Source organism: Ammospiza nelsoni, chromosome 25 (genome assembly GCF_027579445.1).
Source record: "Ammospiza nelsoni isolate bAmmNel1 chromosome 25, bAmmNel1.pri, whole genome shotgun sequence".
In the NCBI taxonomy this organism is placed as follows: Eukaryota; Metazoa; Chordata; class Aves; order Passeriformes; family Passerellidae; genus Ammospiza; species Ammospiza nelsoni.
Genome location: NC_080657.1, coordinates 2,444,742 through 2,471,151, shown reverse-complemented (window position 1 = coordinate 2,471,151; position 26,410 = coordinate 2,444,742). Strand labels below are relative to the sequence as shown.

At 48.9% G+C, this 26,410-nt stretch overlaps 1 protein-coding gene across 1 annotated transcript in view; it reads left to right on the top strand.

Moving 5' to 3' along the window:
• Positions 1 to 26,410, top strand: part of CSMD2 (CUB and Sushi multiple domains 2) — a 234,388-nt gene that overhangs the window by 141,261 nt on the left and 66,717 nt on the right. The window contains exons 16-26 of the mRNA XM_059488507.1: positions 1,457 to 1,595; positions 2,095 to 2,282; positions 3,147 to 3,335; positions 4,302 to 4,418; positions 8,654 to 8,869; positions 11,694 to 11,882; positions 15,286 to 15,455; positions 17,970 to 18,126; positions 18,684 to 18,875; positions 20,950 to 21,076; positions 25,341 to 25,543. Of these exons, the coding sequence (XP_059344490.1) occupies positions 1,457 to 1,595; positions 2,095 to 2,282; positions 3,147 to 3,335; positions 4,302 to 4,418; positions 8,654 to 8,869; positions 11,694 to 11,882; positions 15,286 to 15,455; positions 17,970 to 18,126; positions 18,684 to 18,875; positions 20,950 to 21,076; positions 25,341 to 25,543 (1,887 nt within the window). The remainder of the gene's footprint in view (positions 1 to 1,456; positions 1,596 to 2,094; positions 2,283 to 3,146; positions 3,336 to 4,301; positions 4,419 to 8,653; positions 8,870 to 11,693; positions 11,883 to 15,285; positions 15,456 to 17,969; positions 18,127 to 18,683; positions 18,876 to 20,949; positions 21,077 to 25,340; positions 25,544 to 26,410) is intronic.

Here is a 26,410-nt window from a genome sequence, read left to right as displayed (position 1 = left end):
GGATTGAAGGAAGGAATCAATTGTTTTCAACAGCTTTTATAGAATAAAAAGCTGGACTTTTTGTATTCGGAAATAATTTTGCTCCTGTCAAAATGTAGGTTTAATTCAGGGCTCCTGTTCCTTTCAAAGCACAAGCCTTGAAATTTACATTTTTTAAAGTATGGAAGGGAAACATTCATTAAATAATACACTTCTAATCAACTTTTATATGTGATAACCTTCTGCCTTCTCCTCCTGATCACTCTGGTGATTTCTTTGACTCACCCTTCAGTCTGGACCTTTTAATTACCCTTTTTAAGCAAGGAGAAAAGCTCAGAGATCTAAAATCCTGAAAAAATAAATTAATGGGAATGAAGGAGACAGAGAAAAGGGTGGAAATCCTGACAGGAGACCAAGCACAGCTTTGGGGCAGAAAGGAAAAAATAATTGCTTTGGAGCCAGCTGAGCTCAAATGACTTTGATCTGTCACCCTTGAGAGCAGCAGGGGAGATTTGGGGATGGGATTGGCACATTTTGGGGTGGTACAAGGGCATGGGGTCATGCACATTGGCATTGGGACTGGAACATTTTGAGGTGGCAGAGGGGCATGGTGACATTGGAATTGGCACATTTTTTGGGTGGCACATTTTGGGGTGGCACAGTGACATTGAGGCTGGCACATTTTGGGGTGGCACAGTGACATTGGGGCTGGCACATTTTGGGGTGGCACAGTGACATTGGAATTGGCACATTTTGGGGTGGCACAAGGGCACAGTGACGTTGGGATTGGCACATTTTGGGGTGCCACAAGGACATGGCGATTGGCACATTTTGGGGTGGCACAGGGACGTTGGGATTATCACATTTTGGGGTGGCACAGGGGCACAGTGACATTGGGGTGACTCCTTAGTGGACAAACCTGGCAGTTTATGGGATTTTTGTCCCTCTGGCCTCTCAGACCTTGTGTCTTTTTTCCAGAAAATGCCAAGAAGTTCCTGCAGCTCCTGCTGGTGGCACTGGGGACCACGGGGTGGATTTAATGCCCTGCTCTGGTGACATCCCTGGTGGCAGCAAAGCCATGACTCAATTAGCAGGGCTGCGAGGGATTTTTCTGGCACCTGAAATGCCAAGTGACCTTGCAGTGTCCTCTGCTTTTATATCCAATCATTATTTTACACCCCGAGCAGGGCCCAAGGTCAGCCCTGCTGGCTCCCAGGGGGGCACTGTCTGCACTTGGAGCTGAAACTGCAATTTCTGAGCAGTAAATGTTGGTTTTCCATCTGGATCTGGTGATTTTTAACTCGTGGTGGGGACAGAAATGCAGGGAAGGGGTTTTAAAAGTGGGGACATCTCATGGTGCTGCAGCTCTGTCACAATTTTCTCCCCAATTTTAAAGATGTGTTTGGAGGTGGATGAGCCTGAAGGTCTTTTCCAGCCTGGATAATTGTGTGGATTTGTGTCCTTTTTGTGTCCTCAGCACCCTGTGGGGGCCACCTGACGTCACCCAGTGGCACCATCCTGTCCCCAGGCTGGCCTGGCTTCTACAAGGACTCGCTGAGCTGTGCCTGGGTCATCGAGGCCCAGCCTGGCTACCCCATCAAGATCACCTTTGACAGGTGCTCACCACCTTGGGCAGCCCCAAAATTCCCTGGTTCTTAACCCAAATTCCCTGCTCTGCCCCAAAATTCTCTGGTTCTGCCCTCAAATTCTCTGGTTCTGCCCTCAAATTCCCTGGTTCTGCCCCCAGATTCCCTGGTTCTGCCCCCAAATTCCCAGCTCTGCCCCAAAATTCCCTGTTCTGCCCTCAAATTCCCTGGTTCTGCCCCCAAATTCCCTGGTTCTGCCCCCAAATTCCCAGCTCTGCCCCCAAATTCTCTGGTTCTGCCCTCAAATTCCCTGCTCTGCTCCAAATTCCCTGGCTCTGTTCCAAATTCCCTGGTTCTGCCCCCAAATTCCCTGCTCCGACCCCAAATTCCCTGCATTTTTTTGTGAGGTGCCCCCAGTGAGACACTCAGGCAGAAGAAAGGACCCAGCCCTGCCCCTTTTGGTGGTTCCAGGAGGGAATGAGGAGAAGGGAGCAGTGCTGGGGTTTCATTTTCCTCCTGTCCCTCTCAGGTTCAAGACAGAGGTGAATTATGACACCCTGGAGGTGAGGGATGGCCGCTCCTACTCCTCTCCCCTGATTGGGGTCTATGATGGCACCCAGGTGCCCCAGTTCCTGATCAGCACCAGCAACCACCTCTACCTCCTGTTCACCACGGACAAGAGCCACTCTGACATCGGCTTCCAGATCAGATACGAAAGTAAGGGCCCCTTGTTCATGGAATTCCCTGCAATTCCCTGCAATTCCCAATCTCCAGCAGCACCACGGCCTCCTCAGGGCACCCTGGGTTTTGTTTTACCCTGTGCCAGGCAGCTCACACTGCTCAAGGGAGGTGCTGCCAGTGGAGGAGCAGTTTCTGCTTTTCCTGGCATCCCAGACTGGTTTGGCCTCCCCTCCCTTGGGGGAATTCCCTCTCTCCATCCCCTCATTTCAGGGATTTCCCTCTCTCCATCCTCTTACTTTCAGGATTTTCCTCTCTCCCTTTCCTTCTCTCACTTTCAGGATTTCCCTCTCTCCCTTTCCTCCTCTCATTTCAGGGATTTCTCTCTCTCCATCCCCTCATTTCAGGGATTTCTTTCTCTCCCTTTCCTCCTCTCACTTTGAGGATTTCCCTCTCTTTATCCTCTCACTTTTGGGATTTTCCTCTGTCCATTTCCTTCCCTCCCTGGGGGCAATTCCCTCTCTCCATCCCCACATTTCAGGGTTTTTCCTCTCTCCTCTTCCTCCTCTCACTTTGAGCATTTCCCTCTCTCCATCCTCTCACTTTGAGGATTTCCCTCTCTCCATCCCCTCATTTCAGGGATTTCCCTCTCTTTATCCTCTCACTTTTGGGATTTTTCTCTGTCCATTTCCTCCCCTCCCTTGAGGCAATTCCCTCTCTCCATCTCCTCATTTCAGGGATTTCCCTCTCTCCATCGCCTCCCTTGAGGAATTCCCTCTCTCCCTTCCACCCTCTGACCTTGGGAACAACCACCAACATTTGTGTCAATCCCCTGGGTGGGCTGAGCTTCCCCTGAGCCCCTCAGTGCCCACCTGAGTGCTGTGCCCTGCTCTCTGTGCCCAGCTGTGAAGCTGCAGTCTGACCACTGCCTGGACCCTGGCATCCCAGTGAACGGGCAGCGCCACGGCAACGATTTCTACGTGGGAGCCCTGGTGACATTCAGCTGTGACCCTGGCTACACCCTGAGTGACACTGAGGCCCTGGAGTGTGAGCCCAACTTCCAGTGGAGCCGGCCCCTGCCCAGCTGTGAGGGTGAGGAAACTGATTCAGGATGTTCTTGGGGTTGGGAGGCAGAGCTGAGCTCATAGGGTGGGAACATCCAGAGGTGGAGCCCACAGTGGTTCCAGCTGCTGGAAACCTTCCTATGCAGACCCACTGCCAAAGCAACAGCTGGAAAGCTCCCAGTAGCATTAAATCCATGGGTCTTGTTGGATTTTGGTGGGTCTGCCCATGGATTTTGTTGGATTTTCCTCTTTTGGTTGGATCCCACAGGGATGGTGGTTCCAGCTGCTGGAAACCCTGGAAACCCTTCCCCTGCAGACCCACTACCAAAGCAGCAGCTGGAAAGCTCCAAGTGGTGCTTAATCCATGGGTTTTGGTGGGTCTGTCCATGGATTTTGTTGGATTTTGTCATTTGGGTTGAAGAGTTGGATTTGGGTCGATCATTCTCTTTTGTTGGATTTTCCTCTTTTTGTTGGTTCCACCTGCTGGAAACCATTCCCCTGCACACCCACTGCCAAAGCAGCAGCTGGAAAGTTCCCAATGGCATTTAATCCATGGGTTTTGGGGATCTATCCAGTATTTTGTTGGATTTTGTCCAACAAAACCCAATTTGGGTTGATTGGATTTGGGTCGATCATTCTCTTTTGTTGGATTTTCCTCTTTTTGTTGGATCCCACAGGGATGGTGGTTCCACCTGCTGGAATCCCTTCCCATGCAGACCCACTGCCAAAGCAGCAGCTGGAGAGCTCCCAGTTTCATGTTTAATCCATGGGTTTTATTGGATTTTGGGGATCTGTCCATCTATTTTGTTGGATTTTGACCAATAAAACCCAATTTGGGTTGATTTGATTTGGGTCGATCATTCTCTTTTGTTGTATTTTCCTGGGTTGGGTTTTGGTTTTTCCTGGGTTGGGTTTTGCTTTTACTTTTTCCTCCCAGCTTGTGAAAGATTCTGGATTATTGAACTCTTTCTCTCCTATTTTTTTGTGGTTTTAGCTCTCTGTGGGGGCTACATCCGTGGCTCCAGTGGCACCATCCTCTCCCCAGGCTTCCCTGATTTTTATCCCAACAACTTGAACTGCACGTGGACCATAGAAACATCCCATGGCAAAGGTGAGGAGAGGACTGAGGCAGTGGGAGAGAAACTTTTCCCTGTGGGATCCACGAGTTCCTCTCAGAAATGATGATTCCATTGTCCCTGGACAAAATCCAGAGGGTTTTGATGTCACCTCTTCATCCTTTTAAAGGGAAAATTCTTATCAAGCAGAGCTTTGTGTTATCTCCTGTTCCAGACCTTTGTGGCCCCATCCTGAAAGTCAGGATGTGGATGCAGAGATCCTGACACCATTCCCTGTCCCAGAGAGGGATCTGCCCCTCCTGAGGGATTTCTGGAGGTGCTCAGCTCCTCCTCTCCAAGGTTTTTTGGGAATATCTCCCACATGGCCACCACACGAGTCCTGGAATTGCCCCAACTGCTCCAACAATTATTTTCTTGTGACACTTTATGGACTCTCAAGCTGTGCAAGTGGAGTTTAAAAGCAGTTTCATTTTAAAGGTATTTAAATGCCTAAAGAGAGACCATTATTTTTAATCTCTCTGCTTCAAAGTGATTTCTTTTCTTCTTTAATTTGTTTTGCTGTTTCTTCGGCAGAGAATGGGGGGAGAAAAAAAAAAGCCCAACCTCGTGTTTGCAGAGATGTTTTGTGCCACAGTAAATTGCAAAGCAGAGTAAAGGTTTAATTGGTCACAAATCCTTAAAAATGAGTTTATAATTAGCCCTTTTTGCTACAGTTCCACGACCCTTCAGTGCTGGAGGAGCCTTGTGCCCTCTGCTTGGAGTTTTTACTTTAAAAAACTTGGAATTTGGGCATGTTCTCCAGGATAACTGAATTATTCTTGAGCTGATTCCAGAGGGGTGATGTTATTTCTGTTCCTTAAGCTGGGTTTGCTAAAACTGAGGGTTTAAATTTGCTGTCAGAGGAGAATAAATTCATTTTGCATTCCCCACATCCCAGTTTTCAGGTCAGATCTATTTCTGTTTTGTGCTTCTGGTAGAAATAACAAAACAATTTGGAAACTCTTGGAAGTTTCCTGCTTTTGTGGAATTTTGCGGACTAAAAACATGTTCTCCACAGAATGGATATAAAGAATGAATTATCAAGGTCAGTCCTAAGCTTTGGATATAAAAATCCTTTTGGGACAATAAAGGGCAGTGAGGGATAAATTGTGGGATGATCCCACAATTCCTTCACTCCCAATCCCATGGGAAAAGCTCCTTGTTGGTTTCCAGCCTCTCTGACCTTCACTTCTTGGAAGGGAAGAGCTCCATGTGAGCAGCAAAGCTCCAAGAAAAACTTGGAGAGGGTCAGAGATAAATAAATGGAATATTCAGCTGGAATTTGATGCTGTGGGGTTGGATATTGGATCTCCAGAGCTTTCCCTGATCTCCAGAAATTAATAGGGAATGGGCAGCAAGGAGGAGAATCTTCCTCTGGGCTTTATTTTGCAGGTTTCCTGCTGTTTCTTTGGGATGCTGTGTTTTGGGAATGGCGGCATGCAGAGCCAGGGAATTCTTGGGAATTATTTGGGTTATTGGGTTAATTATTATTTTATAATTATAATTATTTGGGAATTGTTGGGTTAAATGAAATAACCTGGTCAAACCAAGCAGGGATCTCTCCCAAATTCCATCCTGGGGTTTCCTGGAGGGTTCTGAGCAGGATCAATCCCAATCCCACACGAGCAGAGGCTCGGGAGCCTGCCCTGAGCTGGGAGATCGGCATGGAAAAATCCATCTAAATGCAAAAAGGCTTTTTATTGCTTGGCATCTCCCTGCCTTGTTAAGTCGGTGTGACAATGCTCTGACAGAGTTCCTGAGCTCACATCCTGCCTGGCTCCTGCTCTCACTGCTGTTTTTTGTTGATTTTTTTTTTGTATTATTTTATTTCCAAGCTGGAATTATTTTCCAGAGAATGAGTGTTTCTAATGGTGTTTGAATTCCAGCATGAAAAATCACCTCGCTGGAGGCTCCTGCAGGAGCCTGAAGTGCTTCCCATTGTGTGTCTGGAGGTGTGAAGGGGACTTTAAGTAATCCATTACTCCTCTCTGGCTCATTTACAAATGCAGCAAGGTCACAGCCTTCTCCCCAAATGTTTCAAATCGTTCAAATTTAATTTGGGAGGAAGAGGCAAAATAGTTTTGCTGTGTTTGGCTGGCATTTCCATGGCTGGAGCTGCTGTAGGGTTTATTTTGAGCAAGAAAAGGTGAATAAAAGTAGGGTTTAGGGGAAGGTGTCCCCTCCCATGGGACAGCCCTCCCACATTTCCTTATTTGGGTTTTAGTCCCACCCACATTCCTTTATTTGGGTTTTAACCCCACCCACATTCCCTTATTTGCGGTTAGCCCATTCCCACATACCCTTATTTGGGTTTTAGTCCTGCCTACATTTCCTTATTTGGGTTTAGCCCCTCCCACATGTCCTTATTTGGGTTAAGCCCTTCCCACATTTCCTTATTTGGGTTTAGCCCCACCCACATTCTCTTATTTGGGTTTAGCCCTGCCCACATTCCCTTATTTGGATTTTGGCCCTGCCCACATGTCCTTATTTTGGTTTAGCCCCTCCCACATTCCCTTATTTGGGTTTAGCCCTGCCCACCTTCCCTTATTTGGGTTTTAGTCCTGCCCTCATTTCCTTATTTGGGTTTAGCACCTCCCACATTTCCTTATTTAGGTTGAGCCCCTCCCGCATTTCCTTCTTTGGGTTTTAGCCCCACCCACATCCCCTTATTTGGGGTTAGCCCATCCCACATACCCTTATTTGGGTTTTAGTCCTGCCTATATTTCCTTATTTGGGTTTAGCCCCTCCCACATGTCCTTATTTAGGTTGAGCCCCTCCTGCATTTCCTTATTTGGGTTTAGCCCCTCCCACATTCTCTTATTTGGGTTTAAGCCCTGCCCACCTTCCCTTATTTGGGTTTTAGTCCTGCCCTCATTTCCTTATTTGGGTTTAGTACCTCCCACATGTCCTTATTTGGGTTAAGCCCTTCCCACATTTCCTTATTTGTGTTTAGCCCCTCCTACATTTCCTTATTTGGGTTAAGCCCCACCCACATTCCCTTATTTGGGTTTTGGCCCTGCCCACATTTCCTTATTTGGGTTAAGTCCCACCCACACTCCCTTATTTGGGTTTAGCCCTGCCCACATTCCCTTATTTGGTTTTAGCCCTGCCCACATGTCCTTATTTGGGTTTTAGCCCATCCCACATTCCCTTATTTGGGTTTAGCCCCACCCACATTCCCTTTTTGGTATTTTAGTCCTGCCCACATTTCCTTGTTTGGGTTTTAGCCCTGCCCACATCCCCTTATTTGGGTTTCGCCCCTCCCACATTCCCTTTTTTGGGTTTAGCCCTGCCCACATTTCCTTATTTGTGTTTAGCCCCTCCCACATGTCCTTATTTAGGTTGAGCCCCTCCTGCATTTCCTTATTTGTGTTTTGCCCCTCCTACATTTCCTTATTTGGGTTAAGCCCCATCCACACTCCCTTATTTGTGTTTTGCCCCTCCCACATTTCCTTATTTGGGTTTTAGCCCATCCCACATTCCCTTATTTGGGTTTAGCCCCACCCACATTCCCTTTTTGGTATTTTAGTTCTGCCCACATTTCCTTGTTTGGGTTTTAGCCCTGCCCACATGTCCTTATTTGGGTTTAGCCCCTCCCACATTGCCTTATTTGGGTGATAGCCATGCCCACATTCCCTTATATGGGTTTAGCCCTGCCCACATCTCCTTTTTTGGGATTTAGCCCTGCCCACATTCCCTTATTTGGGTTTAGCTAGGCCCCCACGTAGGAGGACGGAATAAAACCATTTTTAAGGTCATTTCCCACCCAAATCGTTCCATGAGTCTCTGGTTCAGCCCATCATGGGAAGGTCCTTGCAGCTGCACCTCTGACACACTTCTGGGAGAGCCTCCCTGACCTTGAGGCTGGGATTCAGTCCTGGTTTTCCAGGCAGGAATTCCTTCTGGAACACGCTCATTTTTGAGCCCTCCCAGCTCCAGCCTCGCTGCTCTCCATTTGAAAGTCACTTTTAGAATAAAAGGCTCCCCTGGGCTGCTCCCTCAGCTGCTGCTCTGTCCCTGGAGCAAGTTTGTGTCACCCTGACAAGGGCACAAGAATCCAACATTTCCAGAGCCTGGCCCTGCTCCCACACCCCAGATTTAGGGTTTTTATTGATTTCACTTCCACCAGACCCAAATCCACAATTTCAGTGTGATTTTCGCCCTGCCCTCAGTGGGGAGCTGGGGTTGGGCACTGGCATGACTCCACCTGCGGTTTCCCCTCTCTCTGCAGGCGTGTTCTTCACCTTCCACACGTTCCACCTGGAGAACGGGCACGATTACCTGCTGATCACGGAGAACTCCAGCTTTGCCCAGCCCCTGCAGCAGCTGACGGGCTCGCGGCTGCCGGCGCCGCTCAGCGCGGGGCTCTTCGGCAACTTCTCGGCCCAGATCCGCCTCATCTCCGACTTCTCCATGTCCTACGAGGGCTTCAACATCACCTTCTCAGGTGACAGCAGCTGCCCGAGCCTTCCCTCTGTGCTTCCCTTCCCTCTGTGCCTTCCTTCTTTTCCTTATCTTCTTTCCCTCCCTCCTCCCTTCTCCTCCTTTCCTCCCTTTCCTTTTCCTGCCTTTCCTTTCCTCCCTTTCCTTTCTCTCCTTCCTCTTTTCCTCCCTTTGCTTTTCTCTCTTTCCTTTTTCTCCCTTTCCTTTTCCTTCTTTTACCTTTCCTCCTTCCTCTTTTCCTTCCTTTCCTTTTCCTCCCTTCTCTTTTTCCTCCTTCCCCTTTTCCTCCTTCCCCTTTTCCTCCCTTTCCTTTCCTCCCTTCCCTTTTCCTCCTTCCCCTTTCCTCCCTTTCCTTTTCCTCTCTTCTTTTCTCCCTTTCCTTTTCCTACCTTTCCTTTCCTCCTTTCCCCTTTAATTCTTTCCTTTTCCTCCCTTTCCTTTCCTCCTTTTCCTTTTCCTCCTTCCTTTTCTCCCCTTTCCTTTTCCTCCCTTCCCCTTTTCCTGCTTTTCCCCCTTTCCCTCCTTTTCCCGTTTCCCCTCCTTCCTCCCTTTTTCCTTTTCCATGGTACCAGATGAGAGCCCCCTCCTGCTGCACCCAGCAGGGCTCTGATCCAGATTTTCCTGACTCCAGGACTCAGGAGGAGGCTGAGGGAAACAATCCCTGCCCAGAGAAGTCCCAGCAATCCCTTGCTGAGCTGTGCTTGCTCAACCCTCATGGTGATGGTGGCTTTGAGTGGGTGTGCTGATCCAAAATGCAGATTTTTCAAAGGAAATCCTGATTTTTCAGCGGCTGTCTGTCAGGAGGAGCGTGAGGACTTGGAGAGGGACCCAAAAAAGGGACATGTGGCACTGCAGGGCAGCCCATGGCACTGGGGCAGCCTCTGCTTGAAGGGCAGGAGGTGTTTGATTGTGTCTTCTGGGCTGGAGTCCTCCAAATGACTCCCAAGTGCTGCCATTCCAGGGAATGTCAATCTTTGCTACCTGAGTGCCCCAGAAGCAATTCCCTACCACAACCAGTGAAGGGCAGGAGCTTTATTGCTGTTCTTCCCTCTGTCCCCGTGTCCTTCCCAGTCCTGAGCTGCCACTCCAGCACCCAGGGAAGGAGAGAAATTCCCATTTTTCCTGTGGAGCTTGGTCTGGCACCCTCCCTGACGGGCAGAGCTGTTGCCATAGATGCAGCTGAAACCTGGTTCCCAGTGCCTTTGTTCCTGGCCTCTGAAGTCAGGGATTTGCATGTGGAAACCAGTCAGAAAATTTCCAATTAACTCCCATTTTGATGAGGGGAAAATGGCTTTTTGCCTTTCAAAAGCTCGCCTCTAATTATAACTCTCATTTTCAGTGTATTTCAAGGTTTCTTTCCTGTCTTGAAAAGCAAAACCAGGAGTCAGTTCTATTTTTAGCTGCCTTTACATATATATATGTTAACATACAGGCTTTGGACTTGGAGATTTTGCCAAAAACACCCTCAAAAGAATTTTCCTTCAGGCTGCTTTGGGGTCAGAGATTTGAGTTTGGCTGTTGGCCAGAATCCTACGTGACCTTTCTTGGAGCAGCAGCCTCAGTGTCCTCCTGCATTCCCTGAGCAGGATCATCCATTTCAAGGATTAGAAAAGGAGAGGCAGCAGAAATCCCACCCGGATCAATCCATCCTCTCTGGACTGCAGCACAGGGACAGTGACAAATCCCCATCCCTGTCACTGTGACAGGGACTGGGACTTGTTGCCTTTGGAGGTGGTTGGGATCCAGGTGCTGGGAGGGAGATGTAGGTGGAGGGGGAAATTGGAATCCTCATGGGTTCACTGAAACTGGATCAAAGCTCAGAGATCCCTTGGATCCTTGTGGCATTTAGAGGGAGGACAGAATCCTGAGCTGTAGGCTGGGGGTGAAATCCAGGTGGGTTTTCATGGCTTGAAATCCTCATGGATTCACTGCAGCTGGATCAAGGCTCAGAGCTCCTTTAGATCCTCATGGCCTCTCCAGGGAGGACAGAACCCAAGTTGCAGGTTGGAGTGAAATCCAGGTGGGTTTTCATGGAATCCTCATGGATTCACTGCAGCTGGATCAAAGCTCCCTCAGACCCTTTTGTCCTCTCCAGGAGGGGACAGAACCCTGAGTTTTAGGCTGGAGTGAAATCCAGGTGGATTTTCATAGCTTAGAATACTCATGGATTCACTGCAGCTGGGTCAAGGCTGCTTTGGATCCTTGTGTTCTCTCTGTGGAGGGCAGACCCCCTGAGCTGTAGGTTGGGGTGAAATCCAGGTGGGTTTTCATGGCCCAAACAGGATTCCATCCTCATTTTTCCATCCTCCCTGGAAAATGCAGCTGGATCAATGCTCAGAGCTCCCTTGAATCGTTGTGTCTTCTCTAGAGAGTACAGACCCCTGAGTTGTAGGTTGGAATGAAATCCAGGTGGATTTTCATAGCTTAGAATTGTCATGGAGTCACTGCAGCTGGGTCAAACCTCCCTTGGATCTTTGTGTCCTCTCCATGGAGGACAGAACCCCTGAGTTTTAGGTTGGGGTGGCATCTGGATGGATTTTCATGGTCCAAACAGGATTCCATCCTCATTTTTCCATCCTCCCTGCAAAATGCAGCTGGATCAAGGCTCAGAGCTCCCTTGGATCCTCATGTCATTTACAGGAAGAACAGAATCCTTGAGCTGTAGGTTGGGGTGAAATCCAGGTGGGTTTTCGTGGCCCAAACGGGATTCCATCCTCATGGGTTCACTGCAGCTGTATCAAGGCTCAGAGCTCCCTTGGACCCTCATCTCCTCTCCGTGGAGGACAGAACCCACCTCCCATCCCACAACCCCCGTTTTTCCCCTCCAGAATACGACCTGGAGCCGTGTGACGAGCCCGAGGTGCCGGCCTACAGCATCAGGAAGGGGCTGCAGTTCGGGGTGGGGGACGTGCTGAGCTTCTCGTGCTTCCCCGGGTACCGGCTGGAGGGCGCGGCGCGCATCACCTGCCTGGGCGGGCGACGGCGAGTGTGGAGTGCGCCTCTGCCAAGGTGTGTTGGTAGGTGGTCATGTGCTTTCATTTTGCTTGGCTGGCCCCGCTGTGCTGCACTCCTGAGGTGGGCAGGGATGGATGGGAGCGGCCCTGGGGTGGGTGATGTCCCTGGGATGGGTGATACCTCCTGGGATGGAGGGGCAACATCTCCTGGATGGGTGACATTCCCCAGGATGGTTGGGAGCACCCCTAGGATGGGTGACATTCCTGGGATGGATTGGTGACATGCCCTGGGATGGATGGGAGCACCCCTGGGATGGAGGGGTGACATCCCTTGGGATGGGTGACATCCCCCAGGATGGATGGGAGCACCTCTGGGATGGAGGGGTGACATCCCTTGGGATGGGTGACATGCCCTGGGATGGATGGGAGACATTCCTGGGATGGGTGATATTCCTGGGATGGGGGGGTAATATGCCCTGGGATCGATGCAGACACCCCTGGGATGGGTGGCATCCTCCAAAATGGATGGGAGCACCCCTAGGATGAGTGACGTCCCCTGGGGATGGATGGGTGACATTCCTGAGATGAGTGACATCTCTGGGATGGATGGGAGCAGCCCTGGGATGGAGAGGTGACATCCCTGGGATGGATGGTGTGACATCCCCTAGGATGGTTGGGAGCATCCCTGGGATGGGTGGGAACTGGGATGGGTGGCATTCCCTGGGATGGAGGGGTGACATCCCCCAGAGTGGATAGAAGCACCCCTGGGATGGGTGACACCCCCCCAGGATGGGACCAATCCACAGCAGGGATGGGGAGATGCTCCAGGCCCTGGCAAAAAGACGTCACTCTTATTTTTTGGTGTAGAATTTCAGTAGAAAATCGTTCCCAGCTCTGCTCACCCAGAGCCTGAGGATTCCTCCAGATCAGCCAGGGCAGGGCTCTCACTGGTGGCCAGACCTGCTCAGGAGATTGTCCTGAGCTCTGGGTGACCCTTGAGGGAGAATTTCAGGGCAAAGCTGCCCAGCAGAGCCAGCTGTGCTGCTGAATTTCCAGCTCTGGGGCCTCATCCTGCTGGGACAGGCAGGAATAACAATCAGGCTGCAGATAAAGCTCATCAGGGGAATGAAAATCAAACTAAAAAGTCATTTCCAGAGCTTTGAACTGGAGCCTCAGACAGCAGCACTGAGTGGACAACCCTGGCTGCTGTTCCTGGCTCAGAATTAACAGCTTGGCTTGATCAGAGCAGGGCAGACTCAGGGCTGATGGCCCAGAGCTCTGTGGCAGGGTGACAGCTCTGTCACAATGTCCCCAGTGCTGCTCAGATCTGCCTGGATAGGGATGGAAAAGGGAGACTGACTCATTAAGATCACAGGAGGTTTAATTGCTTCTCCAGACACTCTGCATTCAGCTCCTGTCCTAGAGATGGTCTGGGGAGGGCTCAGAGTGGTTTTTGTTCCTTTGTCCAAGCCCTGTGGCCAGGACACCTCCCTGAGATGTCCCCAGCATTGTCCCTGGGGAATCTGTGCCAAAATCCAGCTTTTCATCCCTGGCAAGAGCAGAGGACACAGAGTGTCCTCCAGAGAGCCTCCTCTGGGTGCATCTGCTGCTTAACCCTTCCCTGGAGGAGCAGCAGAGCCAGGAGCTGCCCTGGCATGGTCCCCTCACCTGGGATGGTTCCTCCAGCTCCAGCAGCTGCTCTGGGATGGTTCCTTCATCTCCATGAGCTTCCCTGGGATGGTTCCCTCACCTGGGATGGTTCCCTCAGCTCCAGGAGCTGCTCTGGGATGGTTTCCTCAGCTCCAGGAGCTGTCCTGGGATGGTTCCCTCACCTGGGATGGTTCCTCCAGCTCCAGCAGCTGCTCTGGGATGATTCCCTCAGGTCCAGGAGTTGTTCTGGGATGGTTCCCTCACCTGGGATGGTTCCCTTATCTCCAGGAGCTTCCCTGGGATGGTTCCATCCTCATCCAGGAGCTGTCCTGGGATGCTTCCCTCACCTGGGATGGTTCCCTCAGCTCCAGAAGCTGCTCTGGGGTGGTTCCCTCACCTGGGATGGTTCCTTCAGCTCCAGCACCTGCCCTGGGATGGTTCCCTCAGCTCCAGGAGCTAGGAGGACTCAGGGACATTAGATTGATCCCAAAAACTGCTCTCAGGGGGACTTTTGGAGTGCCCATCCCCAGGCCTGCGTGCAGAGCCCCAGAGGAGCAGGCAGCCAGTGTTTGACAGCAGAAAATCCTGCAGGGTAAACAGGCTGGGAAAACAGTGAGTCACGGCTGGCTCGTGTGGGAGCTCGGCAGGAGGAACAGAAAATCCTCAGCGTGGGGTTGTTCTGAGCAGATCCACACAAATTTATACGGATTCCTACAGATCTACATCCATTTCCCACAGATTTTCTGCAGATCCACGCAGATGTCACACAGACTCACACAGATTTATATTTGCACAGATTACTCACAGATCCCCCCCATATTTCCCACAGATTTCCCACAGATCCACATAAATTTCACAGAGATTCACACACATTTACACAGATCCCCTACAGATTCACCCAAATTCCCCCAGATTTCCCACAGATCCACTCACATTTCACAGAGATTCACACAGATTTATATTTGCACAGATTTCCCACAAATCCCCCACAGATTCCCCCAAATTCTCACAGATCCACACAGATTTCACAGTGCTTCACACAGATTTACATTTACACAGATTCACCCAAACTCCTACAGATTCCCCACAAATTCCCCGCAGATCTCACAGAGATTGACATAGATTTATATTTACAAATATCCCCCACAGATCCCCCCAAATTCCCACAGATTTCCCACAGATCCACACACATTTCACAGAGATTCACAGAGATTTAAATTTACACAGATTCCTCCCCGAATTCCCCCCAGATTTACATTTACACAGATTCTGAAAGAGGAGAGAAGCCTGGCTAGGAAAATTTGATGGGAAAGGGGACAGTCTGCAGGTTGTAGTGAACCACAACAGGTTGCAGTGAATAACAAGAGATTGTAGTGAATAACAACGGGTTGCAGTGAGTAGCAAGAAGTTGTAGTGAGTACCAAGAGGTTGTAGTGAATACCAGCAGGTTGTAGTGAATAACAAGAGGTCATAGTGAGTAACAAGAGGTTGTAGTGAATACCAGCAGGTTGTAGTGAATAACAAGAGGTCATAGTGAGTAACAAGAGGTTGTAGTGAATACCAGCAGGTTGTAGTGAATAACAAGAGGTCATAGTGAGTAACAAGAGGTTGTAGTGAATACCAGCAGGTTGTAGAGAGTAACAAGAGATTGTGGTAAATAACTACAGGTTGTAGTAAATACCAACAGGGAGAAGCCCTCTCCTTGCTGCTGCAGGAGGGGCTGAGCAGCTGTGGCCTTCAGAGGCGCCTCCTGCATGTGTGCTGTGGCCAGCAGACGCGTGGGGTCACTGAAATGTGCCTTTGTGTCTCGCTGCAGCTGAGTGTGGCTCCTCGGTGACGGGCACCCAGGGCGTGCTGCTGTCCCCCAACTACCCCCTGAGCTACAACAACAACCACGAGTGCATCTACTCCATCCAGAGCCAGCCTGGCAAGGGCATCCAGCTGAAAGCCAGGACGTTCGAGCTGGAGGCAGGAGATGTCCTCAAGGTAATTCCGGCTCGGGCAGTGGAGAGCGATGTCTCTAAATGCTCTAAAATTCTCATGGGATTAGGTGGGAATGATCACCGCGTCATCCCAGTGCCATGGAGGGATTCCCATGTCCGTTTGGAATGCCAGATTTCCCCCAGACCAGCTAAACTTCAGCACCCACCTGTGGAATGCACAGGGAAAACTCCTCATCCACCAGAAAGGCTCTGAAATTTTGGTGGGATTTGGTGGGAACAACCTCTGTGTCATCCCAATGATTCCCATGGCAGTTTGGAAGCCCAAATTTCCCCCAGACCAGCTAAACTTCAGCACCCACCTGTGGAATGCACAGGGAAAACTCCTCATTCACCAGAAAGGCTCTAAAATTTTGATGGGATTAGGTGGGAGTGACCTCTGTGTCATCCCAGTGCCATGGAATGATTGCCATGGCAGATTTCTGCCAGACCAGCAAATCTTCAGCTCTCACCTGTGGAATTGCACAGGAAAAACTCCTCATCCACCAGAAAGGCTCTGAAATTTTGGTGGGATTTGGTGGGAACAACCTCTGTGTCATCCCAATGATTCCCATGGCAGTTTGGAAGCCCAAATTTCCCCCAGACCAGCTAAACTTCAGCACCCACCTGTGGAATGCACAGGGAAAACTCCTCATTCACCAGAAAGGCTCTAAAATTTTGATGGGATTAGGTGGGAGTGACCTCTGTGTCATCCCAGTGCCATGGAATGATTGCCATGGCAGATTTCTGCCAGACCAGCAAATCTTCAGCTCTCACCTGTGGAATTGCACAGGAAAAACTCCTCATCCACCAGAAAGGCTCTGAAATTTTGGTGGGATTTGGTGGGAACAACCTCTGTGTCATCCCAATGCCATGGAGTGATTCCATGGCAGTTTGGAAGCCCAAATTTCTCCCAGACCAGCTAAACCTCAGCTCTCACCTGTGGGTTTGCACAGAAAAAAATTCCTCATCCATCAAAAAGACTCTAAAATTTTGGTGGGATTTGGTGGGAACAACCTCTGTGTCATCCCAGTGATTCCCATGGCAGTTTGGAAGCCCAGATTTCCCCCAGACCAGCTAAACTTCGGCTCCCACCTGTGGAATTGCCCAGGAAAAACTCCTCATTCATCAGAATAGTGAGGGTTTGAGCATTATTTCAGTGCTTTGAAGAATCAAGGCTGGTCCCAAAAAAAGGGGCTGATTGAAATGCAGAACTCCAGACTCTTCTGAGATTATTCAAGCTCCAGGACTCTGTGGAGAAGGAGACAAATCCAGGCTGAGTTTTTTTTTTTATTAACCAAAGGAATGGTTTTGAAGGAGGCATTAATATTGCAAGGATGTGCTGAGCCATCTTCCCAGGAATCCTCTGTCCTCATTGAAGTGTCACACTCCAGGAGAGGCGTAATCCACGTTTCCAGCTCACAAATGACTGGAAAGGGAGAAAGATTTCCTGTTAATGCAAGGAATGTACTCCTTGTCAGAGGAATTACATTTTCTCAGCAGGTTTGTCATCAGCTGCTCATCTGAGGAAAGTTCCTATCGATCTCCACTGGTGAGGAGCTGCTCTTGGTCCTCACAAAAGGAAGAAAAAAAACCCCATTTGTGTTTTTCTTAAATCAAGGCTCATCTCTGAGTCAGTCTGGGGGAAAAATGTGAATTTTTAGCAGCTGATCCTTGGGAAAGAGAACTGGGGAGATGCAGCCCAGTGTGCAGAGTAAGTCAGGGCTGAGGAGGAGAGTGCAGATCCTCCAGGGTGGAAATGCTGCTCCTCAGGTGGGCAGCACTGTGGAGTTCCATCAAATCAGACTTTTAGTTTGATATCCTGGATCTCAGCTCACATTGCCTGAAGGATTTGTCCCTGTTTGCACTTGTGGATCCAGGAACCACTCCTGGATCACCTGTGGGACAAATCCTGGAGGGTTGGAGTTGCTTTTCCAGCCTGAAGCTGGAATTCAGAGTGGGGTTGGTTCTTTCCTTCCCTTTTCCCTCCAATACCCAGGATCAGCTCAGTGCCAGGAGCAAATTCCTTGATTTGAGCTGACCCCAAATCAGGGCATTTATCAGGAGCTGCTGGCTCTTCCCAAAAAAAAAAAAAAACCCCAAAGGACAAACCCAGGGTGTTGCTGTGAGCAGTTCAGGGACTAGGTGGGATGAATTCCTCAATCATTTCTCTGTTCTAGAGCTCAGTGAAACTGCAGAGAAATCCTGGAATGGTTTGGGGTGGGAAGGGACCTTAAGGAAATCCTGGAATGGTTTGGGTGGGAAGGGACCTTAAGGAAATCCTAGAATGGTTTGGGTGGGAAGGGACCTTAAGGAAATCCTGGAATGGTTTGGGTGGGAAGGGACCTTAAGGATCATCCATGGGCAGGGACACCTTCCTCTGTCCCAGGTTGTTCCAAGCCCTGTCCAACCTGGCCTTGGACACTTCCAGAGATGCAGGAGCAGCCAGAGCCCCTCTGGGCAGTGATGGTTTGATCCCAGGAATGGCTTTTCCAGGCTGGATTTCTTGTTTCCCCCCCAGGTCTACGATGGCACCAACAGCTCTGCCCGGCTGCTGGGCACCTTCAGCCGCTCGGAGCTGCTGGGCACCAGCATCAACAGCACCTCCAGCTCCATGTGGCTGGAGTTCATCACCGACACTGCCAACACCAGCAAGGGCTTCGAGCTGCAGTTCTCCAGTGAGTTCCAATCCCACAGGTCAAGGTGTTTTTTTGTGGTTTTGTGTTGCACATGAGCAAAGAGTCCTTTCTGGGGTGATCTTGTACCCAAAGTGGAGTTGGAGTGTGGGAGAGCACAGAATCCCAGGATTACTGAGGGTGGGAAAGCCCTCCAAGCCCTCCCAGTCCAAGCTGTGCCTGATCCCCAGCTTGTCACTGAGTGCCACCTCCAGCCATTCCTTGGACACCTCCAGGGATGGGCACAGCCCCTTCAAACCCTTTCCATGCAGAAATTCCTCCTGATATCCAACCCGACCTCCCCTGGCGCAGCTCAAGGCTGTTTCCTCTTCTCCTGTCCCTATTCCCTGGGATCTGATCAAACCTTTCCTGTCGAGCCTGTAGCAATCCCGAAATTCAGATCAAAACTCCAACATTAATTAAAACCCCTCTGATTTCCAACACGGCCCCTTTGGTCCCCAACAAATCATTGTAAGAAGAAAACCCCACCATGGCTTTGAGTGAAACCCTCCTGGTTGTGAAATCCCCAGTGCCAACAGCTGCCCTTGCTCCCTGTGCAGGTTTTGAGCTCATCAAGTGCGAGGACCCCGGCGTGCCCCAGTTTGGGTACAAGGTGCACGACGAGGGACACTTTGCTGGCAGCTCAGTGTCCTTCAGCTGTGACCCTGGCTACACCCTGAGAGGCACCAGGGTGCTGGTGTGCCTGACTGGGGAGAGGAGAGCCTGGGACCAGCCCCTGCCGACCTGTGTGGGTGAGACACCTTCTTCTCCTTCTCCTCATTCTCCTCCTTATTCACGTTCTCCTCCTTCTCCTTATTCTCCTCCTTCTCCTTATTCTCCTCCTTCTCCTTCTTTTTCTCCTTCTCCTTCTCCTTCTCCTTCTCCTTCTCCTTCTCCTTCTCCTTCTCCTTCTCCTTCTCCTTCTCCTTCTCCTTCTCCTTCTCCTTCTCCTTCTCCTTCTCCTTCTCCTTCTCCTTCTCCCTCTCCTTCCTCCTTCTCCAGGAGAGATTTCCTGGGATCCCACACCCTGAACATCCTTGGTCCCTGCTTTGCCGATCAGCTGACATTAACTCTGCTGTTAATTGCATCTGCACTAATTGAGTTGTGTGTGGTGAGGTCCTCAAGATGGAGACACCTCCAGCTCCTCCAGCACTCTCCAGACCGAGATTTGGATCACACACCCTGAACACCCTGGGTCCCACACCCTATCCTACAAAAAATGGTCCTACCCTGACCATTTTTTTGTCCTAGCTTTGCTGATCCATTGACATTAACTCTGCTATTAATTACTCCCATCTATGCTAATTAAGTTGTGGTGAGTTGTGAGGCATCTTGAGGTGGAGACACCTCCTGCTCCTCCTGCACCTCCAGGAAATTATTTCCTTGTGGATTCCATGAAATTATTTCCTTGTGGATTCCATGCCCTGACCACGCTTTGCTGATCCATTGACATTAACTCTGCTGTTAATTGCATCTGTACTAATTAAGTTGTCTGTGGTGAGGGTCCTTGAGATGGAAAAACTTCCTGGAAGTGATTTCCTTGGATCCCACTCCCTGGCCTCCTTCTGTCCCTGCTTTGCTCATCCATGTGACATTAACTCTCCTATTAATTGCATCTGCACTAATTAAGTTGAGGTGAGGCTCCTCTGTGAGGCATCTCGAGATGGAGACACCTCCTGCACCTCCAGGAAATTGGATTCCCCACCCTGACCACCCTTTGCTGATCCATGGACATTAAGTCTGCTGTTAATTGCCCATCTGCACTAATTAACGTGGTGAGGCTCCTGTATGAGACAGAGAGCACCTGAAGCAGCTTTAGCATGAAACCCTCTGCCCTAAACACACATTTGACAAGGGATTTTTTTCTTCCTTGTGCTGTTCCAGCCCTGTCCTTTCACTCTGGACATGTTGAAGTGAGTGTCACCTCCTGATAGTGACACCAACGTGTGTCCTGTGTGACAGCTCAGAGCCAGGTTTATTTCAGAGCTGCCTGACACCTGATCCCGTCCCCAGACATTTCAATTCCCTTTGCAGAGTTCCCTTTTCACCTGCAGCTCTTCCAAATTCCGGTTTGGGGTTCTGTGTGTTAAATGAATGGGGCTGATTGCTGATTCCTGTCCTGCCGTGCCCAGGACATGGGGGAGTTGTTGGACACTGAGTCCCCTGGGAGATCTCCACACCCAGGGATGTGCTCAGCCCCTGGCACTCCGTGTTCCCTCTCCCAGGAGGCAGGGCCAGTCCTTGGCTGGGATTTCAGCCTCATTTATTGATGTAAAAAGATAAATCTCCGTCATTTGTGCGTTTTCTTAACCTTCAGCCTGTTTGCTCTTCGTGTGTCGGATATGAGGCCGTGTCTGAGCGTGTGGAAATTAAAAAGAAATGAAAGAAAACGGAAAGAAATGAAAATTGCAGAATTTGAATGGATATGTTATGGAAATTACTCCAAATCCTCACATTCTTTGCAGTTCATTTACAGCGACGTTTACAAGTTCTTTGCCTTCTTATCCTTCATTTTCTGATGAATCCAAGCAGAGGAGCAGAGCTCCTTCACCCCCACGTGTGGAGCAGGGAATCAGGATCCTGACAGGCTCTGCTTTTGCTCCCTGGAGATTCAGAAAGGTGCAGGGAAGCTTTGCCAGGTGTTCAGAAATGCAGAATAACTCTGATAACTCAGCTGAATTCAACAATTCCCTTCATCTTTGTAAGCTTTTAGAATCCCTGGAAAAAGCCAGGAATAATCTCTGTTGCAAGGTAAGATTGTTGCCACGCAAGAGCCACAAAAAACCACAAATCTCCTCCCTAACCCCACAAATGTTTTTGTTCCAGCTGAGTGTGGAGGGACAATCAGAGGAGAGACCTCGGGACGGATCCTTTCTCCAGGATACCCAACTCCCTATGACCACAACCTCAACTGCATCTGGACCATCGAGGCAGAGCCTGGGTGCACCATTGGGTGAGCTGGGCTCCTGTGGTTTGGCTTCTTTCCCACTTGGAGCTGGTTTTTTTTCAAAAAAATCCCCACAGATTTCTCACAGAAACAAAGGTCAAAAATTAAATAAAGCAAAGGAGGAGAAGCTGAGGGACAAGCAGGGAGAAGTCACTGCGTTGGTTCCAGAATCAGGGAGTGGTTTAGGATGGGATTGGGGATTTATGGGGTTTATTTCCCAGGTTGCTCAGAGCCCCCTGTGGCATCACTGCTCCTCTGTTTTCAGCCCTGGGTGGTGACACCAAGCCATGTCCTGGTCCTGCCCATGGTGTTCCTCAGCTCAAACATCCCAGATGAGCTTTGGTGCCCATGGGCAGCTTCCCACCCCTCTCCTTAATGGGATGCATCCAGAATCAAACCCTTTTTTCCACCAGATTAATGAGGAACATCCCAAAAGTGCTGAGTGGCCACACAATCCTGGAATGGGGGTCTTGTAGGAAATCACAGGGAATGTCCCAGAATCCAGGGAATTCCTTCTCCCTGATCCTTCACTTCTGCCCCACCACCCCCTCAGTGATGTTTGCCAAACCCTTCAGGGCTGTCCTGGTTGTTCCCAGAGATTCTAGGCTGGCCAAAACCCACAAAAAACTGGAATATTTGGGCAAGCTAAGCTTTGACTGAGTGGGATTTGAGGGGGAGAAATGCACCTTAAAAGTTCTGAATAACAACAGCAACAATAATAATGATGATAATGATTAATAATAATAATAATAATAATAATAATAATAATAATAATAATAATCCTCTCCCATCAGAGTTCCCAGTGCTTCTCAGCCATTCCTGGCTCATCCCAAGCCTGTTGCTGTTCCATCCTGAATTCCTTCCCTCTCCATCCCATTTTCTCCTCCCTGCTGCCTCAGCACCCATCCCAGCACAGCCTGTCCCTCAGGGTGAGCTCTGTGCTGCTTTTAGCCTGTGGAGTTCTGCTGGAGGCAGGTTTGGCCTGGTGTTTTCATTTTTATTTAATGCAGAAATTCCTCCATTAGCGCTGCCCTTCAGAATGGCTCAATAATGGATGGGCTTGGGTGTGAGCAGAGGAGGAAAAGCACAGCCAAAGCAGCTGAATCCCTGCACAGGCAACTTCCACTTGAAATCTCATCTATTTTTGTTCTCCTGGAAAAGGTTTTTATAGGACAGAGGAGAGAGGTCCCTTTATCCCCCCCCATCCAAAGGCTGCTTCAGCAACTTTGCTCTTGTAATCCCTAAAAGCATGAGCAGAGATTTGGGATCAACCAAAGGCTTGGAAGAGGCCAGCAGTGAAAGGAGAAGGTTCTGGAAGGTGTCAGAGCCCCACACACCTGGTGACCCTGCCTTTCCCAGGGATCAGAGCTCCCTCTCCCTGCCCCTTTCATCTCCCAGCTCCAGCAGCAGCACAGCTGATCTCAGGGGAGTGGAGATAGCACATTCCCAGCAACTTCATTTTTATGGTAATCCATTGGAAAAATAATCCTCTTCACGCATGATACAATTGCATAAAGCTCTCATTTATAACTTACATGAAAATTAATCACCAGAGCTTTTGGAATGAAGCTGTAGCTGCGCAGCACGAGGGGAAGGGCAGGGGGGTGAGACAGCGAGAAAAATGAGTCTGCACCTCAGAGCCATGGAAGGGAAAGGGCTGCTCTTGCAGAGGGGGCTTGGAGTGCCTTGGTTGGGCTGGAGGAGAGGAGGAAGGAGGAGGAAAAGCAGGAGGTTGTGCCGGAAAATGTGTGGAAATTCCTTACCTGGCTGGGAGCAGAGGACACAGAGACATGGCAGAGTTGTGGTCAATCCCTGATCCCAGTGTTGTAAAATTCCACTGATGTTGTTAATTCCCATTTTCATGGGTATTGACAGGTTCCACTTTGCAGAGTTTCATCTGAAAACAGCAGTGAGAAAATACCCAGAGCTGGAAGGGACCCACAGGGATCAAGGGTTGTTCACACTCAGGGTAGAGCTGGGCTCTCCTCTCTGCTCCTTGCTAAGCTGGCAGAACTTCCCCACTCTCACACTTATATTTATATAAATATCTCTCCCGTTTTTAATTTGGTTGTTGGTTTTGGTTTGGTTTGGGTATTGGTGTTTGGGGTTTTTTTTGTTTGGTTTTCTTTTTGTTTTGGTTTGTTGGGTTTTTTTGTTTGTTGGTTTGGGTTGGGTTGTTGTTTTTTTGTTTGTTTGTTTTTTGGTGGGTTTTTTTATTTGTTTTTTGGGGTTTGTTTGTTTGCTTGTTTGTTTGTGGTTCTTTTTGTTTGTTTTGTTTTGGGGGGTTTTTTTGTGATTTTTTGTTTGTTTGTTTTTTACTGCATTTCCATGCCTGTAATTGGGAAATTGGGATTGTCAGAGTGCAGGAATAGAACTCCTTTCCTCTCAGGAATAGAACTCTTTTCCCTTCAGGAATAAAACTCCTTTCCCCTCAGGAATAAAATTCCTTTCCCTTCAGGAATAAAATTCCTTTCCCCTCAGGAATAAAACTCCTTTCCCCTCAGGAATAGAATTTCTTTTCCCTTCAGGAATAAAACTCCTTTCCCCTCAGGAATAAAATTCCTTTCCCTTCAGGAATAAAATTCCTTTCCCCTCAGGAATAAAACTCCTTTCCCTTCAGGAATGAAACTCCTTTCCCTTCAGGAACAGAACCCCTTTCCCCTCAGGAATAAAACTCCTTTCCCCTCCATTGTCTGCTGCAGCAGGGGCTGTGCCTGGTGTCACACCTGGAGGGAGAAGCTGAGATGTGCCTGTGGAATAGCTGGATTTGCTCCAGAGAGCTCCAGATCTGATACCCCAGCAGATTCCAGCCTGATCACCTGGATCATCCAGGTGCTCTCCCCCTGAATTTGTTTTTTCTCAGATAAAAGGGGGTGGTTTAGGCAGCCCCAGAGTTGCTGGTGGCAGTTCCAGGGTGTCCCCCCAGCCCAGCTCAACCCCTGGCAGCCTCTCCCTGATCCCAAGGTCTCCAGGGATGAGTTTTTAGTTTTTCCCAGCAGTTCTGGCTCACTGGGCCCAGTTAAGGCTGGGAACAAACGTAATCACAGCAAGGCAGCCGTGGAGAACAGCTCTGCACCATCCATCCTGATTTTCCTCAGGCCTGGCTTTATTTCTCTTTGCTCAAGGTCTCTGCTTGGAAGATTTATGATTCAGCTCTTTTGGTTTCTCCCAGCTTCTCTGGGCATCATTTTGTTCCTGAGGATTTTGCAGTGGGGCTTTTTTCTTTTTTTTTCTCCCCCTTTTTTTATGGCTCTCCCCTGATTTATTTATGTTTGCTCCAGATAAATGGGAAAGCAGCCAAGTGAAAGCTTCCCTGTTTGCCTCTGTGGGCTGGCAGGGATTTCAGCCCAGCACCTGATGGATTTATTTTTTACAGAAGTTTTTTTTTTCTGTTTCTAGGTTTCTGTCCCCGTTTCACACTGGGGTTGAGTTGCCCATGCTTGGCCTGATTTTGTTGTGCCAGAGGGAAAATGGGGCAGTGACAAACAGGGACAGGGAAATTCCTCCTGTCCAGGTGGGATTGGAGTGCAGGAGTGGAAGGGATCAGCTCCATCAAATTTTCTGAAAAATCCCTTCACCAGGATTCCTTCTCCTGGGAAGCTCAGAAGCCTCAGAGAAAAATGAAAACAATAATTATCGGATTTGCTTCTCCTGTGTTTTGCTGCTTTGGAATGTAATTTAGAGATTGTTTATCCAACAGGTGATTGTCTCATTGGTTTCATGTGAATTGTTTTGACTTAATGACCAGTCATGGTCACGCAGTGTTGAACTCTGGAAAGAGTCACGAGATTCATTTTTATCTTTTAGCTTTCTGTCTGTTTCCTTTCTCTATTCTTTGGTGTAATTTAGTATAATTTATATAATATTTAGGACATAATATTTAGTAGTAGTAATAATAATAATTTATAAATAATATAATGTAAATTATATAATATATATAATGTATAAACATATGTAAATATATATAATATAATATAATATAATATGATATGATATAATATAATATAATATAATATAATATAATATAATATATAAATTTAGTAATGATGTAACATAAAATTTAGTATAATTTATATAATATAATAATATAAAATAACCAATTAGCCTTCTAAAAACATGGAGTCAAATTCAAGACTCAAAAAATACCACAACAAACCACACTCCAGGCCTGAATTCCAGATGAAACAACACATTCTGTGTGAGCCTGGCTGCCTGAACTTGGCACAAACCACACTCCAGGCCTGAATTCCGGGTGTTTTTTGCCCCTCAGGCTCCATTTCATGGTTTTCCACACCGAGGAGTTCCACGATGTGCTGCGGATCTGGGACGGGCCGGTGGAGAACGGGATCCTGCTGAAGGAGATGAGCGGCTCGGGGCTGCCTGGGGACATCCACAGCACCTTCAACTCCGTCATCCTGCAGTTCAACACCGACTTCTTCACCAGCAAGCAGGGCTTTGCCATCCAGTTCTCAGGTGGGGTGGGCAGGGGTTCCTCAAAATCCTGACCAGACCCAGAGGGAAACCCCAGCCAAACCTCAGCCCTGCAAACATATTAATTTCAATTATTTAGGGTGATACATTCCAATATTTATGGAACGTTCAGGTTTGTGCAGCTGTTTTGGAGTGATAAAAACAGGGAGTGGTTGGGTGAGTGATGATGTGACTTTGCCTGGACTGAGACACATTGAAACATCTTCCCAAGTTTGGGTTTTCTGTTTTTTCTTTCCATAACTTTCTGTCTAGGGTGTCTTGCTTGGCTGGGGGAACAAGGCAGCATTTTGGGGAGAATTTCTGCTGGGTTTCAGAGCTTTGGGATGACCCAGACAGAGGCAGAGCTTTGTGTTACGCAGCACAGCGGTGCCATCCTGGGTGTTTTTTGCCAGATTTTTGTGTCTTATCCTGCCAGGAAGGACCAGCCTGGGCTGTTAACTTCCTTATCTCCAGCTGCACAGAAAGAGAGGGATTTCCTCTGGCTCTTTCAAGAGCAGCTTTCTCTAAACTGCCTGGCTGTAACAGACTCTCATCAACTTAGCAGGAAATAAGCTCCTGATCTGGAGCTGGGCTTTATTGACTGCTCCTGCTCAAAGCCTTTGTTCAGCAGGTGTGACTAAGCAGCCAGACCTGAGCTCAGACCTGTCCACTTTGGGATCTTGGGAGCTTTAATGAGGTGGATAAGCTCACAAAACTCCTATTACTCCAGGATTTTCCCTGCTGGCAAATCCATGTGCTGTTGGCAGACCTTGAGCTCAGGCAGCAGCGAAGCTTTGCCTGTCCCCAGCTCAGGGGACATCTCAGACCTCAAAGAGAGGCAGCAACAAGTCTGGAAAGGAAACAAACACA